Genomic DNA, 19,543 nt, shown 5'->3' with positions numbered 1-19,543 from the left:
CATCCCAGCAGCACTGATCTGGTACTTCCCACATCCTTTACTTGCTATAAATTCAGTCTCTTACAGTAAACACGGTTCCTAAAGGCTGCAATCCAGTTCTTTTCTGAAAGGAGGTTCAGTGTAGCATATCCCACACACAGGCTGATTTTTAAAACTCACTGTGTATGTAATCTATTTTCCCTTCTGCTTTGGAAAGTTGAAGAGCAACAATTCTATTTCAGACTTCAGCTTATTATTTTTACTTTGCCGAAAAAAAAAAAAAAAGGCAAGGAATAAAATTAAAAATGTTGACAAATGTTTAAGCAAGCAGTCAAGAGATTAGTAGGGGGACCGAGTATTTGTTCGCTTCTTTTTTTTTTTAAGGAAAAACTGTCCTTTATATGAAGTAAAATTAGTTTGATTTTTCAACCACCAAAAATGTTACGTTAAAGCCTAACACCAAAATTACAGATCTTCAATTAGAGTGGGAAGGGGTATTTTTTGCTAAAAAAAAAAAAAAAAAATATTGGAGAAGCAGAATTGCAGAGGGAAGTCGTGTTCCAATCAGAACCAAACGGCGCCTTTAGATTGCTTATCCAAATCAAAACCACTGAAGGTAGTCCAAATAACCCTTGTTATTTGAAGGCTCATTCAATCATCAATACCCTCTTTTTCCCTTCAATTCTCAGCTGCATACTCATCTAAACGTTAGCTTTCTGTTTTAATTAAATTTCTGATTGCCAGGGCTCTAGCCAAAACCTTTACAGTATTGACTCTGCAAATCTCAAAAAACACAATGCAAAATAAAGAACAATTTCTTGTGAGTTTGGTTTTTTGTTGTTGTTGTTTGTTTATTTGTTTTCCCCAGCAGTTACACTGATATTTTCTACCCATTCCCATGGCACCAGGCAGAGGAGGAAGGGGCAGCTGGAGCCAGCAGAGCTCTTTGGACATTTCAACCCATTTCTCAGCGATCACCTGAAAGGCCCAGAACACTGCAGAACACGCTGCTGATCTTCTAGCAGAAAGAGACAGTGCATTGAGCTGTCTGGAAACCTTCCTGCCTTCACAGTTATCTGAGCCCTCTCCACAACAAATGGCTTACTTGTCTTGGGGAGTTCACAAAAGGAGAAGAAAAAGCCTCTCCCGGCACATTCTACAATATATCTATATTTTTCTTTCAGAACTCTTAATATTCACTGCAGCATATACTGGAGGGAAAAAAAAAAAGCTGTATTGATTAAAAATTGCATTACACATGGAAATTAATTGATTAGTAAATTGGTGCTTGACTGGACCCTTTGCTGAACACATTTCAACCACGGGAAGCTTCTTGCAGCGATTTGCAAATTGTAGAAAAACTCATTGCTGCCAACATTCAAAAATAATTAAGCAAGACTTTTGCTGTCTGAGGAAAGAAAAGAGGCAAATAAAGACATTTTTCACTTCTTTATAGGATACTTGATGATAGCAAGCTTCTTGCACGGATAAAACAGTGCCTGCATGATGAAGAATCATGTCTATCATACATACATATACCAACCACTGCACTGGGACATGGTTCTTGCATTATTTATAGCTATTCTACATACTTCCTAATGTATGCATGGATGAGCCATACCGATTACAGGATACTGAAACTGTCTCATTTGTCCAGGCCAGTCACAATCACATAATTAAATGATGGTCATAAAGAAATGCTTACTCAAACTGGGACACTAGGAGGTTAATTTTCTTGTTTGCTAGACACTTGCCCACATCATATGCAAGTGAAATCCAGCGGCGACTGAGATTTTTGGCACTTAGAAATCAAAAGAACTGAAGTGGGTCAAAAAAAAAAAAGAAAAGAAAAGAAAAAAATCAACCCTGATGATTTATCCAGAAAGTCACAGGACAAAATCCATGATGAGCATCCCATCAGAAGTCACAGTCAGGAACCATACAGCAGCTCATGTTTTCCTCCTGGCTACAGAGGAATGAAACCACCACAAACAGAGTTCTTCCTTTCCACTCACCAGTGCTCCATCCTCAAAGCTGACAGTATCTTAAAGCTAGCCCTGTTTGGCCATGGACACCAAACAAGCACGTCTTTTTTTAGGAAAGTTCCCTTGTTGCCACCCCTTCCTTTTCAGTACCCAGAGCTTCTCAGCTGACAGGAGCATTAGAAAACCCATTCTGTCATACAGCCAGAAATTTCTGCTCTCATTCAAAACACTGAGCTCGCTGTGCTCCAACAAAGCAGTGTTCAAAATAAGCGTTGGCATGTGCATTTATGTGAAATGACTGAATGGCCCTGCAGGTTGATAAAAGGTTCTGGAGTCTTTCACATAAAACTAAAGTCACTGGTTTGAATCTGACCTGTATCAGTGGTGTCTGAAACTGGCTACAGCTGGAAGGCTGTTGGCATCCTGTCTAACAAGGCTGGTAGTATCAGCTTAATTCCTGGAAGACAAATACACTCGCTGTGCTGGTAGTTTGCACATAGAGGTCAAGCCTCCACAAGGAATGATTTTCAAACTTCCTTCCCATGTATGCTCTTTGTCCTGCCAAGGCAGCCCTAGGCAGTGGCTGGTAGGCTCTTAAGACCAGTGAGTACAACGTCTTTCATGGGTTGTAAAACTCCTACTAGTTTCTATTGAAAATATTCTCCACATTACTATTTAATACACTTTCCTAAACCATCTACCACAGCGCTGTAAAGCAAGGCTTACAGATGATGCTGACGTCTCCAAGTGAACATGCTGGAAGAGTCCATCCCTCCCACACCATACAATAAAACCCTGCTCACATTAAATCTGAATATTATCCCTGAAGAAGTAAAAAAATAAAATAAATAAATAAATAAATAAAAATCCACCCATCTGTAATCTGCCCTTCCTCCATCTCCCAAGGCCATGAACAATTCTGGGTTCCCCAGGCAGCTCAGCATCAGTAAACTAAATCCCCCACAAAAGGAAAAACACGGGTGCACAAATTCCCTATCCCCTTTGTTCACATACAAACACTTTACTTGGGCAAAGCAAGAACTCATCCCCAATGTTATACTTCCCTCTGAAACTCAGCTCTGAGACCAAAGGTCTCTGACCAGGTCACAGCAGGAGCAAAATGAGGTGGGGAAAACCCAATTTTAAAGTGATATCAAACTGAAGCACAGTTCAGATCAAATCTCATTTTGCTGAGATGTTCAGACCTCCTATTGGCACTCAAACTACTCTGGTTTTAGCCCGCAGTAGAGCAGCACACTGACCACCTTAAAAATCTTATTCATCTGATGAAAAGTGCTCCCTAGACCCTACTTTCCAAGAAGTGCTGAGCTGCTCATCAGCCCTTATCAAAATCACAGAGAAATAAAGAGTGATCCTCCCAGTGTGAGTCACTAGCTTTGCCCCTTCCTCAAAGAGCAAACTGCTGGCTCGCTCCTGTTCACACAGCCCTGCACATGCTCAATAACACCATTGATTTTGTTTGTGCAGGCAGAGAGAATCCAATTTTAAAAAGCCACATTGATTCCCACCCATTAAAAACAGAGCAAGCTGCAGTATTTGCTAAATGGATAGAAAAAGACTGGGGTCAGAGAGGAGGGGTGGGAATAATGTCATTACTATGAGCTCCTTCTGAAGGACAGTTAGTTACAGAAACAGACCATAAAATAGTAACAGTTTGACTTCACATTATTTGTTGCAGTTTCTAAATTACAAAAATAGTAATTCAACAATGAGAGAATACCCCAGCACAGAGAAGAAAATGCAAAACCAAAGGCACCAAGAGCACGTAGCTGTGATTAGTTGATTTGGAGCATGGAAACAAACACACCACGAGCGGGTACAGATAGAGGCACTGAGACAGCAGCACTGAGTATCTGCAAGGGCCCTGTCCGCTTTTCAGTTCTTTGTTTTCACACATTAAACAAACAGAGCCATTGCACAGGTCACTGAGGACCTTCCTTCTGCAACTGTGGTCCCAGCTGCACTGCAGACAAAAACTATTATTATTCTCTAACGGCTGCACCTTTTGGACAATGATTCAGTGTTCCGCCGCCCCCCTTTTTTTTTGTGCAGCACCACTTTGTCTTTTGCTTCGTTTTACGTTTTTATTCACACACTCTTGAAATCTTCATGCAGTGACTAAACATCGATGAGTGGGGGAATCTCACAGCAGGCAGCCAAGCAGGCCCTGGGGACATATGGGTGCTGTCACCACAGCAGCAAGGGACATTTCACCCCAAATCTGGGAACAGGAGCTACAGGCAGCCCCAGTGTAGGGAAGCCACAGTTGGATGGTGGCCAGCAAACTATGTGGAGGCTATGCTTCAGTCAGTGCCGTGTGCCACCAGGCCGCAGCACGGAGCAGTCACTCATCTCCTCAGCTTCAGTCCCACAGCCTGACAGCAAGCGCCTGCTGATGCCAGTGAGGCTTTCATAATCGGTCTCAGCTGGTTGGCTGTAACACGCCTTGGTGTTGAGTAACCACCTACAAACACCGTCAGCCGTTCCCTACACGAGGAGGGTTAACATGATTATTAATTACACACTTTTGTGGGCTGGTGCTGGACAACAGAGCCTTTAAGCTCCCAGTCAGTCAAGGCCTTGTCCTAAAGTCTCACACCAGCATCATGCCTTGCAGCAGCCACAACCATCTCCTGCCCTTTCCACCTCACTACAGCTCTACAGTGCCTTAGGCCTCTCTCCCTGCTGCTGAGGCCAGGTAGCCACCACAAAGCCACTCAGCTTGCCAAAGCTACGGCAACCAAGAGCGTGGCTGCTATTTCCAAGCATCATGTCCCCTAGTGCCTGACCACACCACTGGCAGAAAATGACGACAGCAAGTCTGACAATACAGCACAGCTTGAAGCATAACCTGAAGCCAACACGCTAGTGACACATAATGAAAACGCACTGTTCCTAGCGAGGAATGGAAACATCCACCAATTTGGATCCCTATGAGGAGGAAAATGAGGCACCTGCCAGGAGGCAAAAGCATGTGGGAAGTGCAACAGAAGTGGCTACTTTGTAAGCTGCCTGAGTATACCAATGTCTCTAAAGACTTCAGCCAGCATTTGCAAGCCTCCTTGTTCCTCCAGTTCTCCACCATCATACAATGGCTTAGGTTGGAGGGGACAAGAAAGAACATTTATTTCCAGCACCCCCACCATAGGCAGGGTTGCCAACTACTTGGTCTTCACTCGCCACTCAATTTGATCTATGTGAGACAGAAAATCAGGGGCGTTTTCTGCAGGAAAAACAAGCAGCACTCTTTTTATGCCCTGTCAGGGCTGCTGCAGCGTCTCCCTTACAAAACTGAGGACTAGAGTTATACGCTGCATACTGGATTCTTCCACCACTTAAAATGCCGTTTTGAGGGCAGTAATCATTTACTGTAGCTGCAGGCTAAAGTAAAAGCTATGAGCCTGTCTAGCAGCTAGAGCTTCAGGGCTGCTCAAGAGCACGGAATTTGAGCTGAAAATGAATCTCTTCAAATCCCACACTGCAGAATTGGGCTGAGAGGAGCAGTCCATGTGGCTGTATCAGCTGCCTCGAGCAATTCTGGCCTTTGCCATCCAACGCTTTCATCTGAACCAATCTCTCATTCTCTGGGTTTGCTTCTGCTGCTTCTCTCCAACTTTCATTTTGACTGCCCTTCAGAGCCTGAGAAGGGCACTGAGGTTGCTAGGAAAATGCCCTGACCACTTACAGGTGGGACAAGCACTTCTGCATTTCTCCAGCTACGGGGGAGATCTATTTAGCTTACCAAGGATGGACTTGAACCTTCATTCAAGAACCTCACAGCAGGACACTGGCCACTGAAGTCCACAGCTGGCAACTGTGTTGCAAGACCATGCTGCCAAATGCAGCAGAACGATCTTTTTTTGACAAGCGGAGCTACCTCCCTCTACTTGCACAATTTCTCTGATTGCCATACAGGAACACTTCATGCCAGCAACCATCATTCTTCATCTTAACACCAGTTCAGATCATGCTTTAATGCTACCCATGCCTGTGGAATCCAAGCGGGCAATTCACTGAAGCTTAAGTTTAGTTACATCATGCTATGGTGCTGAAAGATAGTTCTCTAAATCCATCACAAATGTTTAAAGTTTACTCCCAGTGGATCTTTATAGACATAAATATACTGATTAAATTCAAGTAAAAATTTCTGGGCTTTTTATTACCTTCTGAAGTAGCGAGGCACATGGACATTCTCCCTGTCTTTTGTATCTGCTTTCTTCCAACTGCACAGTTCAGAGACTTCATACAGATCAGAGGTAAAGTTCAGACTAACACTGACAATTTCATTTAAAAAAAGGGGGGGGGGGGGAATTGTGTTTTCTTATGTTCTTTGCTCTTTTATTGCTATTTTCAAAATGAAGAACAGATCCTATTAAAGTGCAAAGGGCTGAAAAATACAACTCTAAACCTGTCTCTAAACGATACAGGAAACCCAACTTTGTGCCAATCCATTTTTATCATCTCTTTGTGGCCATAACAAAGCTGAGAACAAGAGCTAAACAATAAAGAAAAAAAAAAACAATTTCAACCTCTTTTTTTTTCCTGAAAGCAACATTGGTGACAATAACAAGAACCCACTGAAAAGACAGAATGTTATCTTCCAACCCAGTTAACATGTCCTTCCTTGTCTCGCACATTATGTATCTCACACATCAAGCTCTATCTTGACCTCACTTACAAAGGAACACGTTTGAAGCTGACATCTCCATACATATATCAGCGTAGCTACATGGTCTTCAGCTCATTCTACCTTTCCCTTCCTTGGTTCCTCACACACCTGCTATGAGGAGATAGTTTATCAAATGAGTGTCTAGAAGAGCTTTACAGGAACAGCAACATTTCATTTGTACTCATGCAGCACTCCAGAATCCAGTCCACTAATTTAAGTTGACAACAGCAGGAGCTATACTTTTTGACAGCTAAGTGTTTGAGACCTCTATAGTAAACTAGCTTTTATTATTATTCATTATTATTATTTTTAATACAGGCTATCACCATTGTTTCCTTTCACCTGCTGAAATCAACTGGCAATATTTCATCATTAACATTTTAGTAAAGTAACCAGGAAATTTAGCTAGCCTCAGCTGAATCTGTTTATCTTTCAGATTTCATCTGCCCCTCTTAATATTGTTTTGAGAGTCAGAGAGATACTCCGTTTTCCTTTTGGATGATTCTCCTGTTTGCAGCCTCCCACTGGCAAGTAAAACATTAGTTAGAGAAAAAAAAAAATAATCTCCAGTATTTTGCCTGAGACATCAGATCCTACTTCCACACCCACCACCCTGCTCTTTCTTTCTAGTGCATAGCTTCGCATGGAAGCAACTAGTTCAAGCATGAATTCCAACCATGTAGTGTACAAAGAAGATCATCAGCTCTCCTCCTGCACCCCAGCTGTCATATAGATGTGTGTGCTTCCTTTACAGTCATGTGTACAAGTGTACCCACCCTTAACATTTTATTTGAAGGCCTCAGATACAAAAATTTTTGTGTGTGAGGGGCTGTAAACACAACCCCCAGCCTGGGGGAACACTGCATAAGGTAAAGGGCAACAGACACCTGACGATAGACTGGAGAGGACAAGGAGAAAACATGACTTTGTTCAGCAGTATGAGCACCACTGATCTCACTGTAAGACCCCCAGTTAAAACATAAAACACCAATTCACTACAGTACCACACTGTACAGTACCATTCTATTAGAAAGGTAACCAAAAAGTTGCTAACTTTTGGTTGTCTCCTCTGTGTGAGCACCAACTGCTGGAACAGATGATATTCGCAACTCCCTGACACATCAGCTGTGAGCTTCCTGGATTTGGGCACTGAGCACATCACCAAAATTATCAGAAACTGTTCCAAGCCTTCTGCAAAGGTACAAAGCTCAGTGACAGCACTAGGAAACTTTAAGGTCTTTCCATATATCATCAGGCCCACAGTACTATGCTTGTGCTTGAGAAACTGCTTGGAATCAGCTAGGAATTGCAGTAGTCAGCAAACAGTAAACCAAAATCATGAGAAAGAGTTAACCCAAGTCTTTGAACCACAGTATTTTTGATCCAGATTTACTTCAATCAGATCCAGGTCAAACCTCACAACTACCACCCTTTAAGCAGAGCCTTTCACAAGAGACAACAAGTTTTTAAGTAGGTAAAAGTCTGCTACAACAGATTAATGCTAATACAAATCAGCAAACACAAGGATGGATGGGACAGGACCTGCATGTGCACTAAGCAACAAATCCAGTCAGAATAAAATAAAGGCAAAATCTATCAGTGCAAAATGACTAGTGTCTGTGCAAGTGAAACAATAACTGGGATTGCTTCTGTCCTTCACTAAGGGGAAGGCAGAGGGCAAGCTGCTACTCAGAGACTTGCAGTTTGTTTCCCAGCCTACAACAGAAGCAGCACTCTGTCCTGTTTGGAAATCGGCTATCACTGGTTTTGAAGCTTCCAGACAGCAAAGAAAGTGAAGCCTCATCTCCTTTCCTCTCACATCTTTCCTTACACAGGGAATAGTGAATTCTAGGTAATCATTCTCTATAAAAGGATTTCCCTCTGCCCAATCCCTCTCCAGGTTCCTACTTAAATTTTCCCTTTTATTCCTTTTTCCTTACCTTTTACGCATTCCTCTTAGTGCTAAGGCTCTCTCAAAGTATAGATATATATGCCTCTATTCTCCTTTTATTCCCTTTTAACGCACCACAGAATAGCCTTTTTATGACCTGGCCTAAAAGGAAAAGGAGCTTTTCTTAACCTTCCCACTTCTAGAGACAACATCCAGGGCTGTAACTCAGCTTAAGCCAGGCCACAAGATTAGTGCCGTTCAAGCTGAGAGCAACTCTCAGCTGCTTGAGAAGTGCTGCCTTTCTCCAGTGTGACCTAGATGAGACAGTTCCCAAGCCTTGACTGAGGACCAGCCTTTATCTATCTTGAAGAAGCACCGGTGCAGCAACTGCTTCAGCAAGTTAAGATATGAGCTTTGGGGACTGAAATGACAGCATTGAAGGGTCTGACGCTGGGGAATGCGTTGTCCCCTAGTAATTGTAGAATCTTCAGGTCATTTCTCTCTTCTTGTAATGACTCATTCATTTAGAAGCCATCGTCTGTCACTTTCCTAACCTCACTGCCAATAAGCAGCAGAGCACAAAAACAGTTTCCAATCAGAACATGCTCTTCGGTGTAATCAGCTTTTCAGTCCCACTGTGCAGGGGCCTAAAACTCATGACTCTAATGACTGCACAGCCATACTGTACTCAGTAAGCTTCCTCTGTGTCACACTCCAATCTCCTGCCTGCAGTGAGCAAATGTACAGGGGAGATGTTATGGAAGCAGAAGCCTGATAGGATTTAAGCACGTGGCACTTGAGCCAAGCATCCCTGAAATCCTGTGCAAACTGTGTTGCTAATGCTGCTTTTCAGATTCGCAAGTCTGGATGATGAATCTCTCTGCTACTAATTCTTCTTATTTTTACTCTCAGAGCACTGATCTCAAGCCAACGGGGCATCACCTCACTGCTTCTCAGCAGCCAGTACTGCTGTCAGCCAGCAGTGTGCCGGCCTCGACAGTCACTGAAACAAGCACAGAGGGACACAGGGAATTGCATCCCAGGGTGGGACCACGGTGTTTTCTCCTTCACAGCTGCAGAAGTAAGCAACAGGGAGCAGAGATCAAACAGGACACCTCTGCCGTACATGTACACAGCTGAGGCCAATGGCTGACAATCCCTGCTCCAGCCCTGCTGACTGCACTGTCACTCACAAGCACCGCCGCAGAAGCAACAGCATGTCACTGTAGCCAGCCTACAGTCTGAGCACAGGTGTCTCTATCAGAAGACAGCGAGCCTCTTGTGTGGCACACAGATGGAGCCTCAAATGCTACAGCCAGTCGCTGCAGGAGGAGGGTTTTGATTTCTCGTAGGTAAATAGCTCTAAGTAAAACAAGCTGGCCATTTGTAAGCTCCTTCAGACCTGCCCTGGTAGAGTAAATAGGAGTATAACCTTCATTTCTCTCATCCTTTCACCAGGCTGCAGACTAAAATGGACTTGATATGCTTTCACAGCTTGAAAGAAAAGAAAATAGAAGGCAGGAAATCCTGTGACAGCCTTGTTTCAGTGATAACGTGAGAGACGCAGCAGCAGGAGACGATAACAAAACAAAACAGCCCAACTCCCAAAGCACCCATGGGCAACCTCCAGCATGGAGCTTAGGGACTCCCAACCCCTTGTGGCCACCACAACACCTCTGGCAGCAAACACAGAGAAAGCAGGGAGCTGCCCAGGGTCAGGGCTGGGTTAATAAAAAAGATCAGTAGGCAGCTGTGCCAGGAGCTGCATTTGAAGCATATACAGTTGTTTCCACACCAGAAAGTGCAGCTCTGTGGGTTCAGCCCTAGGCCTGGGACTGTGCTGCAACATGCTTAAACAGCAGCGGCAGCCTTGGGTAAACGTTCTTCTTTTAGAAGCACATTTGCATTGACCTTCTTTTCTCCATGTTTTGCTCAGCAGCTCACCTGCTGCTGGAGCTCATCCCCACACCTAAGGCTGTATTCTGTTCCTTCCGAAATCTGTGGCCAACAGAGGTAGTAACTTCAGGTGGTGAAGATAAACAGCTGGAAACAAAGAGCTCCTCAGAAACAAACATTCTTGCTGCAAGCCTTTCTAGCAACAACAAACAAGGGAAAAGAAGAGTGGGAAGGGCAGGCTATGGTTAACAGATGTCCTGGAGCCCAGATTTTAGGGTGCTTGTAGCATCTCTGGCTGCTCCAGCAATTAATGGGGACTGTGGCAGCCAAAAATATTTTTGTTTAATTTTTTGGTCTTTTTTTTTTTTTTTCATTTCTGCTCAGAGGGACTTTGCAAACCATTTCCTTGTGCCTGTGAGCTGTGGTATTTCCCTGTGTTGGAGTAAGGCAGAGGTTTTGACTCATCAGGAACTGACCCCTCATCCAGCTGATGCCAGCTCCATGCTTCTGACCCTCAGACTTGCTTCTGGCTGCCACTTGTCCCCCACTAATGGTGCCTGTGGGTACACAGATTCCTTCCTTTCCATCACCATGATGAAGCTGATATCTGCAGGAGTAATCATTGCTGCCACTCCCCAGTCCTTGCTGTATAGGAGCCAATTTGAGGGAGGGCAAAGGGGACAAAAGGAGCCACCTACCACTCAAATGAGATTTTGAATTCTTCACTGTTCAGACACAGATAAACCAAAAGGAAGCAGCACAAAACTTCTCCATCTCCTCAGGACACTGGCAATGGGGACAGCAGTTTTGCTTTGCTTGGAAAAGCCTCCTGGCAGCATTCCTTGCAAACAGCTCTTTGTTACAGATACTCTTGGAGGTGTATAGCTGGGCCTACTTCATAATTTGATAAATAAATGAACAATATGGTGGCCATTCTGACTCCTTTTGGGGCTGTGGCCTCCTCTTGTGCACCACTAGCATCACATGGCAGAGGGACAGGTCGATGCCTTGGACAGAGGAGAGGAGCAGCTACAGCTGCTTGTTCAGAGCAAAAGCCTGGGGAAATAAAGTTCCACCAGAGAAAGCCCTGAGGGCATTCTGGTTGGAAGAGATTGTTGAGGCCAAACTATAGGCTTTTCTGTTTTAAATTAGACTCTAGAAAGGGAGTTATTTTGGAATATACAGTGCATGCTTTCTGCGGATGCATCATGGGCACACCACCTGTTTACAATCCGTGCTCTGGATGATTTATCCACAAAGGAACTTGGTAAAGAACTACCTTCATTTCTGTAAAACCAAAACCCAACCTGGCCTGGCTACCACAGAGATGGAAGAAAGCCAAAACCTTTCAGCTGAGTGCCTGCTTCCTTTGAGTCTTGGTGGTCTGGATACAAAGAAACTGAGATTCAGTTAATCCCGGTGATGGTTTTGGTCCTGAAAAAGCAAATCCAAACTCCAGTGTCCTTGGGAAAGAAGAGAAGGACTGCTTCAAATAGTACACTTTATTATTTTCTACAGTGCAGAAACCAGTGGCTTCACTCCAGTTTGTAGTGGAAGCTTTCCTCCCGAAACCATCTAGCTGCTGCCCTGGATAAACAGGGTCAGTAAAACAGTGAATGCTGCAGGTAAGATTGGAGCAGACTGGCAGAACAATGAGGCTTCCACAGTTGCAAAAGCAGTCAAGCCTAAAATAGAGATGTTTTTGCAAGTCCAGAATGGCAGAAGATTTTGAAACTTCAGTGCATTAGCACTGTTATACAAGGACTTAACAGATGCCAGTTCACTGAGTAACCTAATGAGCATGGCCTATCCCTCCTGCTATTACTACTGCTTCATTTGAAGGGCAGTTTTAGCAACAACTATGTGTGTTCTGAGTCAGACAGGGAGGAGGTCATGATGCTGCTCAGGGAACCACCTTGCCAAGGCTGGAGGACCAATACCTGTCATGGCCCAAAGTCCATATGGGGCAGGACAGAGAGGACAGAGCCAGCCAGGCTCCTACATTCTTCCAGATCACTGCTCATTTAGAAAAGCATGCACAGTACCTGAACAGCCTAACAATTTCATGGCATCACAGAATCATTATGGTTGGAAAAAGCACTAAGACCATCTAGTCCAGTCATCAACCCATCATTACCATGTCCACTAACCATGAACCTCAAGCACCACATGCATGTAACAGTTGCAAATTTTTTTTGTAGTATCTGAAATGGGACCAACAAAGATAACCAACTCCTCAAACCGATACTCCCTGCTATCCAAACATTTAATCAAAGGCATCTTACCTACATAGCAGACATCTCAACCCATGGCCAGACATGCCACATACCACAGATTTTAGACAAGGCACCAAACCACACTTATCCTTTAACAACGCAGGGTTGACAGCCATTATTTTAAATCTGCAATACTCTGCTAATTCTAAAAGACATAGATTGATCATGACATTAATTAGTGAAATGCAGACATCTATGGGGTGAAACACAGCAGTGACTTCAGCTGAGCAGCAAACCAAAAAGAAGCAGGCAATCTAACACAATGGCCACCAGGTGCTGGAATGATGGATGTGGGCAAACAAGAGGATCCCACCCTTGGCAGGCAGCCTGCTCTGGGCTTGCTCCTTTCATCAAACGTTTCTGAAGGAGTTTGGACCTTCAGCACAGTCTCTGGGAAACCCACTGCCTTCACCCACAACGAGCTACAGTCTTCAGGCTGCAAATGGCCATCCTTCACTTATATAGGTGCAGGCTCAGTGCTGGGGATTAAGGAGCACCTGGCACCTCGACCAAGCGCAGTTCTCAGGTAGGCACTAGGGATCCAGTGATCCCAGAAGGGCTTAACACAGCATGGCCTGCCATTCTTGGGTCCCCTACAGCAAGGAGAGAGAGAGGAAGATCTCCCAGGTATCAACTGAGGCAGCACATCTAGCTACACCCTCTGAGAAACAAGAGAAGTGACACTAACCAAAGACGTTCTGCTGGCCTTTTTTGGTACCTTCCGTTCTACCCTGCCATCTCAACATCACTACAATCCTTCTGGAGAGAACTGGCTTTGCCTGATAGAAATATTCCTGATGTGACAGCAGTATTCCTGATGCTGGTGGACTCAGTGAGGGCTCTCAAGCTGCTCTGGCAGTGCAACACAATGTCTCCCTACTGCTTTGCTCACAGGAAACCTGGCAGCAGGATTCAGCTTATCTGCAGAGCACTTTACATGGCGGCAACAACACATGGCTCATGTACAGTCTGCAAGCCCTGGGACTGTTTTAGTTTATGCTGGGCCATGCAGATTGTGGTCAAGAAAGAACAGAAAGTTTATTTAAAGCCAGTTCTGTCTTCCACCTCTGGGAGAAGGAAGTATGCCTATCATTTATAGGAACAGAAAATGTCTTATACTGCCATGAGAATTATCAGGGTCCCACAGAACTTTCCTGATTTGGAAGGATTGGCCATCGCACTCTTGAGAGTAGTGTTAAAAATGGGGAAAGAAAAAGTTGTCACTGATATGTGGGGACAATCTGGGAATTGCTCCCAAAAGCTCAAAATAAACACCTCCTCCAGCTGAGAACCAACCTCAGTTATATTCCCTAGCACTCTGCCTAGTCTTTCAGTAAATGTGCAAGTCTCTTTTCTGGCATGCCTGCTTAGAATCTAAAAGGTTTTACTTTCATGAAGCTTTTCCTTCACATTCAGCTTAAATGTGCCATTTCTGGAAGTCATCCCCTTGTCTTTCATACTCTAGCGAGCAAAACAAGTGTAAATTAAAAGGAAGACACATGAAATCTTTATAAAGTCCTGTGTTTCTCCTAGCATGAAAGTTCCTTCTCTTTGGAGTAGAACGGGTCTTTATTCTATGCCATATTTTTCCCCATCAGAAAATGAAGAATATAAATTTTCCTCATGACTTCAGTTTAGCTTCATCAGCAGCCCCCTGCTGAGCTAATTCACCCCAACAAGATTTTTCTTTTCCCTTTTTAAACTTTCTTCTCCCCACTGAGTCGCTGCCCCTTCTCCCCTCCTCCCAACAACTGAGGCACAGAAAGAGTGGATTTAGACAGACAGAACTTATTACCCAAGAAGCTGCAACTTCATACCGGGCAGGAATAACATTTAAAATATGAAAAGCAAATTTTATCAAGCCTTTTCCTCCCCAGAGACTGCCACAAAAATATTCCTTGTTTGTCGCTGAGAATGAACCATTTTTCTCTTTCATTTCTGCTTTCTGTCACATATTTCATTTTGGCTGCCCCTTCTGCCTTTCAGCTTGGGACCTAGGCTGCTAATGCAGAATCACAGATAACTCAACAACAAAATGCCTGTATTATCTTTTTTTTTTTTCCTACTTGTCTGCCAGGTAATTGCAACCCTAAAAGCTTTAGCATATTTACCACAGAAACATGTCTCTTCTGGAGGATGGGACTGTCATCAGGTAGAATATTTCATTTAATAAGCCTCTTCAGAGGTACAAACTAGGGTTGGGAATTTTTTTTCTGGCCTCCTTCAGAGCAAAGGACAAGCAGATAAAAATCAGCTGCTGCAGCGCTACATTGTCAAAGTTCCTGTTCCTGTGCAAATTAACTCTTCCCAAGCTCCGAGCTATGGAGTGCTTTGCCACTGGGATGTTTATGAAGTAGGAAAAGGGTCAGATAACAGCTGAGGCTATTTTTTTTTTTTTTTTTTTTTCCAAATACTCTCTATGTATAAAACAGATTTCTGTCCTATTTACAAACAGAGCAACTATCTTGCATTTTCTGTTACCCAGCTGAGGAGCTGTGCGCAATGCCTGAACAAATTTTCATTATATCAGTCATCAGGAAGGATTACATTTTCCCTCTTGCCCCTGTTTCACAAAATTACAATAACAAAAGGGCCTGAGCATTTCTAAATTCAGCTGTCCTCTAAAGACAAATGTGGGGTTTTTTTCTTCTATTTCTCCTCACACGTGGCTGAGCCAGAACTGTTTTTCTCAGTCCTTAGGATGCCGAAAAAAGCTGAGTGATACCAAAGAGAAGGTCTGAGGAGAACATCTATGGAGGGAGCTTGTCTCTTGGAGTAAAAATGCAAGCAGGAGATTACCTTCCAGAGTTATGAGAAGAGGCTTCCTTGCTGAAACTGTTTTACAGACCAAAGGAGATAGAGCTGATTCACACATTTTGCTTTGAGTGCACCTACACAGAACTCAGAAACTCCATCCAAGCACATGACGTACCTGCAGTTAAAATCACTATAAGTGGGAATCGTCAATCTCTGACAGGTTCTCAGTCCAACCCTAGACTGCTGACAATACTCATTCATCCCTACCAACAGCTTCCCACATAGAGAAAAGTGCATTCAGCTCCACCAGGCTGCCTGATGCAGAGCTGATGGGAGCCAACAAGAATCCTCCCACTGATTCCAGTAAGTGTCACAGCCTGTGTGGAAACTACTCCTTGACAAAGCATCATCCGCACCCATACAGTTGCTTTCCTGTGGGCCAACCTTCTTTTTTGTAAAATGCCTGGTTTCACCAATCAACAAAGGCTGGAAGATACAGACAGCGTATAGATTACTTGGCTTAAGATCTTCCTGAAACCAAGAACCTACTTGCACTGACTTGGAAAAAAAATGTGAACTCTCTGTATTAAGTACCTCTTTCCAAAAACAGAGAGAAGGAAGTGCAAACAACACCAAAAGGCTTCCTGAATTGAAACTCACAAACAGTTTTTTTGCAGCCAATATTTTATGGCTATTTACAAATTGACAATGGTTTTCGTTGCAAGTAACCTCCAAGAGCGAATGATAGCATTTTCTCTTACCACCACCAAGCCTTTTTAAGAGCCATTCCAATTCAGGATTAAGGGATGACTCTCACTCATCTGCAGTAACGAAGGAAAATTCCTGTAGGTAAAATACTTCACCTAGTAATGTGACTTGAGCCCAGTGTCTTACCTGTAATATCTGGATTGAAGGTAGGTAGAACAAACAGCTTTAGACACATGGCTAGCTGATCCGAAGTCTATGACCTTGACCCTATATGGCTGTCGGGATGGATCTACCAACATGATGTTCTCTGGTTTAAGATCAGCATGAATCAGTCCCAAGCTTTTCAACTTCATTAGGGCAGTTGCTACCTGCTGGAGAATTGGTCGAATGTACTTAAGGGGCAAGGGACTGAATTTGTTTTGTTTTAGGAAATCATAGAGGTTCTGCTCTAACATTTCAAACACCAAGCACGTGTGATTCTTGTGCTGGAAGCACTCATACGCACGGACGAAGTTATAGTCATCTGCACTTTCTGTGCTCAGCCGAGCCAGGATGCTCACTTCAATCTGGCCTTGCCGGGCATAGGAAGGATGGTTCTTTAGGATCTTGATGGCCACAATCTCATTAGTGCCACGTTTCCAGCATTTGACTACTTGTCCGAAGGTTCCCCTGCCAAGAAATTCTAACACTTCATATGTGTTGGTCATGGAACAGAGCACCTCATGTTGCACCAGCTGGTAATCCCCTTCGCTGTTGGAGCCACTGTTTTTGGAGGTGGCCGTGGAGGTGGTGGCGGTGGCTACAGTGGCCCCACTGGCATTGTTCTGAATCATTGGTGGATGCTCTTCAATGATCTGCACGCTGCTCGTGTTCTCAATCTCCTCACTCTTTCGCTTAAGTCCACATTTTTGGTAGGTGTCCAGAAGGCTCACAGTGCTGCGTCGCATCAGGTTATGTGGCCCGCCCAGTGTTTGCCCAGACACTGCCACCACACCAGAAGTGCTGTTGGCGGACGTCACTACGATGTGCCCCGTGCTTGCTGGGAAGATGATGGTCTGTTCGTAAGGGATGCTTGGATTGGGGATCTGGAGGGAGGCGTTGACGGCGGCTGCGGCGGCTGCTTGGGAGGACTGTACGTTCTTGCTCTGGCTGTAGACTTTACTGTGTGTGCCGTACCCAGTCATATCCCAGTTTGAACTCGGCTCTACTTTCAGTTTCTTCACGCTACAGAAGGCACTTGACTGAAGGGTGTGAGGAGAGAAAACTTGCACATGCGAGGCCATACCTGCAGTAAAATATCAGAGCGAATCCAGAGTCAATATGCTTTCCCCAGTTTGTTTTTTTTTTCATTTGTACAGAGGCAGTAAGGGAGAATGGGATACAGATTTCGGATGCAACACATGCACGAAAATGAAATTCTTCCAGAATATGTATTCATCACAAATAAAATATTATGCTCTAAAATAAATCATTACTCCCAACTGAACCATACTAGCAAACACCTAGCAAAAAACAAATTCTGCTCTCTTGCTCTGCCCCTTCCCATTTTTAATAATGAGAACATAAATGTTATTTTTTTCCTCCTTTGCCTGAGGAGACTCCTATTCCCATTGTCTCCAGGAATACATCTACATCTCTTTTGCTAATGTAAAATACTGCAAAATATTCTGCCTACGGAGGCCAAATTGCAAATCCTCAGGCTCCTTCTGTATTAAACAGCTTGGTGGATCTGACCTAAGACATCTGTTTACTCCCATAAAGCCACTAAGTAGCTTCTGGCTTGCGGAGAGCCAGGATGGGACCAGAAGAGGACACGCCATGACAAATGGAGGTGCGCTGGCAAAGCTGAGGAGCCAGGACAGAAGCAGCAGATGATGTCCCAGGTTGCTTGCCAAGTCCGTGTGTGGGAATCATGTCCAGAGCTTGTTTCTGCTCAGGGACACTGATGATTGAGTTAGACAACATGATCTCTACCACACGCTCTCAGTTGTCTCAGATTTATAAAATTATGTTCATCTATTCTTACGCAAAGTGACAAAAGCACCACTGGAAAGCAGATCCCCTGGAAGTGAACAGTGTTGTTAACAATACAAGGTGCAAATTAGCTTGTGGAGGAATCAGGTCCATTTAATTTCTAAGAAAAGAAAAGAACCTCTTTTACTGTGTGCTTCTTTGGCTCTGGAAAAGATAGTGACCTTCTACACTTTTATTCAAAAAAAAAAAAAAAAAAAAGGAAAAAAAATGGGAAAAGGAAATCCTGGGGTGCATTAAAAAGAGTGTGTTCAGCAGGTCGAGGGAGGTGATCCTCCCCCTCTACTCTGCCCTGGTAAGGCCTCATCTGGAGTACTGCGTCCAGTTCTGGGCTCCCCAGTACAAAAAGGACAGGGATCTCTTGGAAAGAGTCCAGCGGAGGGCCACAAAGATGGTGAAGGGCCTGGAGCATCTCTCCTATGAAGAAAGGCTGAGTAAACTGGGTCTGTTCAGCCTTGAGAAAAGAAGACTGAGAGGGGACCTGATCCAGGCTGATCAGGCTGCCCATGGATGAGGGTGGGGTCCCCATGAACTGTCCCCACTGTCCCCATGGAGCCACCTAACCGTGATGGCACAGCAGGAAGAGTGCTTCCTCCACTCCAGCATCACCCCTCCATCTGGTTTCGCCACAAAAGGCAAAACAACCAACCTTTTTGTCTGTTACCAGTTTTTCTTTATTATAAACCAGAACGACTAGGGAAGAAAAAGACAATATGCTGAGCTAGCATTGTTGCTGAATTATTAAGCACAAACATAACCTTGAATTGTTTGCAACTTTAATAAGTTAAGAGCTGAATTAATGCTTCAGCGACAAAAACTCAACAAACTCGGTAATGCACATGGATAGCTCCTTCACACAGCAATTTGACAGTACCAAACTGTCAGCTCCCTTTCATAAAATAAGGCCATTCTCCACTAGTCTGTGTTCTTCTTAAGTTAGTATGGAACCCATATGCACACATACACTCTCATATACATATACACTTATACCAGCAAACACAAACATAAGTGCATGCTGCCAAAGCTGGGTGACACAGTCAGGCAAGCACACTCCATTCCAGATGCTGTTTGCTGCGATTTGTATGAATTACCCCCACCTCAACCTACTGAGCAGCAGCTCCCAAGGTCCCTGCCCTGTAAGTGCTTTCTCTCATCCCTCCTCTCTGCGGGGCAATGAGGTTGCCACAAATGCTGAAGCACGCAGCAAACTCATAGAGCCACATCAATATCAGTCAGCCTGTCATCCTGGGCACCACTGTTGTATGTGAGTAAGGCAGAGCTGTGTTTGTTTTCCCAGAGATTAATCCCATAGATTAGGAAGAGTCATGGT

The 19,543-nt window shown here is 44.1% G+C and overlaps 1 protein-coding gene across 5 annotated transcripts in view; it reads right to left on the bottom strand.

The window, feature by feature from the left end:
• HIPK2 (homeodomain interacting protein kinase 2) overlaps window positions 1-19,543 on the bottom strand; it is a 120,722-nt gene that overhangs the window by 65,639 nt on the left and 35,540 nt on the right. For all 5 annotated transcript variants that reach the window (XM_042838133.1, XM_042838131.1, XM_042838135.1 and 2 more), the window contains exon 2: window positions 16,369-17,467. In XM_042838133.1, coding sequence (XP_042694067.1) covers window positions 16,369-17,465 — 1,097 coding nt within the window. In that variant the 5' untranslated portion in view covers window positions 17,466-17,467. The remainder of the gene's footprint in view (window positions 1-16,368; window positions 17,468-19,543) is intronic.

This window comes from Centrocercus urophasianus, unplaced genomic scaffold (assembly GCF_019232065.1).
Source record: "Centrocercus urophasianus isolate 14NV4802_14NV808 unplaced genomic scaffold, USGS_Curo_1.0 seq_73, whole genome shotgun sequence".
NCBI classification, from domain to species: Eukaryota; Metazoa; Chordata; class Aves; order Galliformes; family Phasianidae; genus Centrocercus; species Centrocercus urophasianus.
The sequence above is the reverse complement of the archived record's forward strand: the minus strand, read 5'-3'. Positions and strand labels throughout refer to the sequence as shown.